At 36.8% G+C, this 4,078-nt stretch overlaps 1 protein-coding gene across 1 annotated transcript; it reads left to right on the top strand.

Annotated features, from left to right (window-relative positions):
- Nucleotides 1-6: 6 nt before the first annotated feature.
- On the top strand, nucleotides 7-3,695 carry LOC107469195 (inositol-3-phosphate synthase). The gene is made up of 10 exons (XM_016088574.3): nucleotides 7-343; nucleotides 431-499; nucleotides 589-724; nucleotides 1,524-1,771; nucleotides 1,917-2,143; nucleotides 2,247-2,362; nucleotides 2,532-2,708; nucleotides 2,801-2,989; nucleotides 3,095-3,157; nucleotides 3,293-3,695. The coding sequence occupies exons 1-10, from the start codon at nucleotides 156-158 to the stop codon at nucleotides 3,410-3,412; spliced, it is 1,533 nt and encodes a 510-aa protein (XP_015944060.1). The 5' UTR covers nucleotides 7-155; the 3' UTR covers nucleotides 3,413-3,695.
- The last annotated feature ends 383 nt before the right edge of the window (nucleotides 3,696-4,078 follow it).

Raw genomic sequence — 4,078 nt, forward strand, 5'->3', positions numbered from 1 at the left:
AGAAAAAAAAAAAAGAAACTAAAGAAAAGAAAAAGAAAGAAAAAAAAAAAACTCTCTCTCGCTCTCTGATCTCCTCTTTTAGTTTTCCCGGAAAGCACACACCCAAAAAAGAAAAAGAAAAAAAAAAGTAGTTGTTGTTTGTGTTGTTTGTGAAAATGTTTATCGAGAAGTTTAAGGTTGAGAGTCCTAATGTGAAGTACAGTGAGGATGAGATTGAGTCCGTGTACAACTACGAAACCACGGAGCTTGTTCATGAGAACAGGAATGGTTCTTATCAATGGATTGTTAAACCCAAAACCGTCAAATACGAATTCAAGACCAACACCCATGTCCCTAAATTGGGGTACACATAATCAAGATCCAAATTCCAAAACATTTTTTTTCACATTTTTGTTTCATTTCTGATTTCATTTTGGTTTTTAATGCTCAGTGTAATGCTTGTTGGGTGGGGTGGAAACAATGGCAGCACACTCACTGGTGGCGTTATTGCAAACCGAGAGTTAGTTTCATTTCCCAGCAGTTTTTTGTTTTATTTTTTTTATGATTATTGAGAAATAATGGTGTGGAAACTGTGTGTATTGTGTTCAGGGGAATTTCATGGGCAACGAAGGACAAGATCCAACAAGCGAATTACTTTGGGTCTCTGACTCAAGCCTCTGCTATCAGAGTGGGGTCTTACCAAGGAGAGGAAATTTATGCCCCATTCAAGAGCCTCCTCCCTATGGTATTTTTATTTTATTTTATTTTATTTATTTATTTTCCTTCTTGTAGTCACCTGTGCTTTCAGGAAATTTAATTAGTGTGTCCATTTTTCTTTGGTAGTTCCTTTCTGTTTTACTTAATTCAGCGTGTTTTGAAATTTGAATTATAAAAATGTTTTTAGTTTTACAAATATTTTAGTCATTGTGGGGAGCGCTAGCAAGAGTGAATGTTGCTACCATTCAGCTTATTCTTGTGAAGAAAAAATGCTAATGTTGCTAATTTTCACTCTATAGTAATGAAGGTTAATTTCCTTACATATATAGGTTAAGAGTTTAATTTTGATGCATGCACTGACAGTCTTAAAAAACTTACACATTCATCCAATTAAATTCGTGCATTTAGACGACTTTTTAAATAGCGGTTTTGAAAATTAGTTATTTTTGCTGCGGTTACCATGCTTACATGCATGAAAATTAAATTCACATGGTAATGGTAGTGATTTTTGGTTAATATGTTATAGAATTGGTCATTTTGAGAAACTCTATATCTGATAGACCTAGAGCAATGGTTAAGGCATAAAACCAGTCATTGATGCTTGTTTCAAGTGAAACTTGTGCATTGGGCTGCCCTAGTGGATTTTTCTTTTTTATTTTTATTTTTGTTTCGTGATTATGGAATTCAATGCATAATTGTAACTTAAACTTGTTTGTGTAATTCAATTAAGTAAAAAATGTTGTATATGCTGTCGTGCATAAATTAATAGCCCTCTTGTCATTAATTTTGGAGTTCTTGATCATTTTGGTATCAAAATATGCGTGCAGGTTAACCCCGACGACATTGTGTTTGGTGGATGGGATATCAGCAAGATGAACCTGGCAGATGCCATGGCAAGGGCCAAGGTATTCGACATCGATTTGCAGAAGCAGTTGAGGCCTTACATGGAATCCATGGTTCCACTCCCTGGAATCTATGACCAAGATTTCATTGCTGCTAACCAAGAAGCGCGCGCTGACAATGTCATCAAGGGCACTAAGAAGGAACAGATTCAGCAGATCATCAAGGACATTAAGTGAGCTACACTAATATCTATCTATTTTATTGCATTATTATTATTCAATTTTTCAATGTACCATTCTATTAAATTCAAGAATTATTTCGAGACATTGGTAGTATGACCCTATCTGGATGTAAACTTACATTTGACATGAACTCAGGGAATTTAAGGAACAGAACAAAGTCGATAGGGTGGTTGTCCTGTGGACCGCCAACACCGAGAGGTATAGCAATGTTGTTGTTGGTCTTAACGACACCATGGAGAACCTCATGGCTTCTGTGGACAAAAATGAGTCAGAGATCTCTCCTTCCACCTTGTTTGCAATTGCTTGTGTTATGGAGAATGTTCCTTTCATCAATGGAAGCCCTCAGAACACTTTTGTCCCAGGTTTATTGTTTTCTGCCCTTTATGTTTTTTCCTCTTCTATTGCTGTTGATCATTACATGCAACTTTCGGGTTCTAACTTATGTTTGTGTTGTTGTTAATCTAGGGCTAATTGATCTTGCCATCAGTAGGAACAGTTTGATTGGTGGAGATGATTTCAAGAGTGGCCAAACCAAAATGAAATCTGTGTTGGTTGATTTCCTTGTTGGTGCTGGTATCAAGGTACATTTTTTTAGAATAATGTTTCATATCATGTCTGTTAATTTGATGTTGAAAACCATCCTATGCTCTTTGATTTTATGCTTTAACCTGTGCATTATGTTAATTTGATTCGGAAAAAATGAAAATAAGTAAATTGATTTCTGAAGGGTCCATTTTTAATATTTGACAGCCAACATCAATAGTGAGTTACAACCATCTTGGAAACAATGATGGTATGAATCTCTCAGCCCCACAAACCTTTCGATCAAAGGAAATCTCCAAGAGCAACGTCGTTGACGATATGGTCAACAGCAATGCCATCCTCTATGAGCCTGGCGAGCATCCGGACCACGTTGTCGTGATTAAGGTAATGTTTTTGTTCCACCCTAAATTTCTCTGTTTCTTATTCTTATCAAGTCTTGGTTTTGCTTATTTTCTCCCTGTCTTTGTGTTTTGCAGTATGTTCCTTATGTTGGGGACAGCAAGAGGGCCATGGATGAGTACACATCGGAGATATTCATGGGCGGAAAGAACACAATCGTGTTGCACAACACCTGCGAGGATTCCCTCTTGGCTGCTCCTATTATCTTGGACTTGGTCCTTCTAGCTGAGCTTAGCACTCGAATTCAGTTCAAATCCGAAGCCGAGGTAATCATTTTGCTTCTTGTTTGTACAAATCTTTGTATTATTGTTGTTATTGTTATCAGCCTTCTGATGTAAACCGATGGCGATATGGTGATATGGTTTCTGCAGGGCAAGTTCCACTCATTCCACCCGGTCGCAACCATCCTGAGTTATTTGACCAAGGCCCCTTTGGTTAGTCCATATCTCTAGAGTCTATCTGATTCAATGTTGTGTTTGTGTACATGTTATGCAAAGTTTCAGTTTCAAGAAACGTGCGCTAAACCTAGTTTCGGTGAGTGACTCTTATGATATGATGGTTTCTCGCAGGTTCCACCGGGCACGCCAGTGGTGAATGCATTGTCGAAGCAGCGAGCAATGTTGGAAAACATAATGAGAGCTTGTGTTGGTTTGGCACCAGAGAACAACATGATTCTAGAGTACAAGTGAATCGAGTTCGAATCTGTGGGCAAGAAGCAGTAGTTTGAAAGAATAATCTTGGTTGAATGTTTTGGAGCCGTTATTATCCCCTGGCTGCTCCCTTTTTTCTTTTTTCTGTTGCTTAGGACGTTTGCAAGTGTAATATTTTGTCTTTGGTTCTGTGTTGCTTTACCATAGGGAAGGGCAGTTATTTTGTTTTCCTTGGTGCATAAATATGTTAGGTTTGTGTGCTTTGTGGAATCAAATGAAAAGCATAAAAAAAAAAAAAAGAAGTTATGTTCTTGGTCTTAAATTGGTTTATGAACCACAGTTTAGACTACAATGCATTATAAGTATCAACTTTATCAATTTTTCACAAAGCTAAACTAAAGTACTTATTCTCCATCAATTGCTCAAATGATTGGCTCTCATGGCCTAAATAATAAGAAATGGGATAAATGGTTTCACTTTTAGCATACTTATCATACCTGGAGAGGCAATTGAAGCGAACAAAATATTGGGTCAATGGTTTAATCGGTGGATCACTGGTTAAATTAAGCATGTTGGTTTTATGGTTGTCAAGTTGCTGCACATTCTTCTGTAAAACTTGATGATCACATTATAGTGTTAATATTTTGCAGTAACATACATTGTTTTATTTTAGGTTAAGCATCCAAAATTAAGAAAAAAAAATCT

Source organism: Arachis duranensis, chromosome 10 (genome assembly GCF_000817695.3).
Source record: "Arachis duranensis cultivar V14167 chromosome 10, aradu.V14167.gnm2.J7QH, whole genome shotgun sequence".
In the NCBI taxonomy this organism is placed as follows: domain Eukaryota; kingdom Viridiplantae; phylum Streptophyta; class Magnoliopsida; order Fabales; family Fabaceae; genus Arachis; species Arachis duranensis.

Bases quoted from the DNA above. Each gene is read 5' to 3' on its own strand.
- LOC107469195 (XM_016088574.3), top strand. From the start codon at position 156: ATGTTTATCGAGAAGTTTAAGGTTGAGAGTCCTAATGTGAAGTACAGT. The intron at 2,363-2,531 runs GTACATTTTTTT...AATATTTGACAG, and splicing joins TTGTTGGTGCTGGTATCAAG to CCAACATCAATAGTGAGTTA. The intron at 3,158-3,292 runs GTTAGTCCATAT...GGTTTCTCGCAG, and splicing joins ATTTGACCAAGGCCCCTTTG to GTTCCACCGGGCACGCCAGT.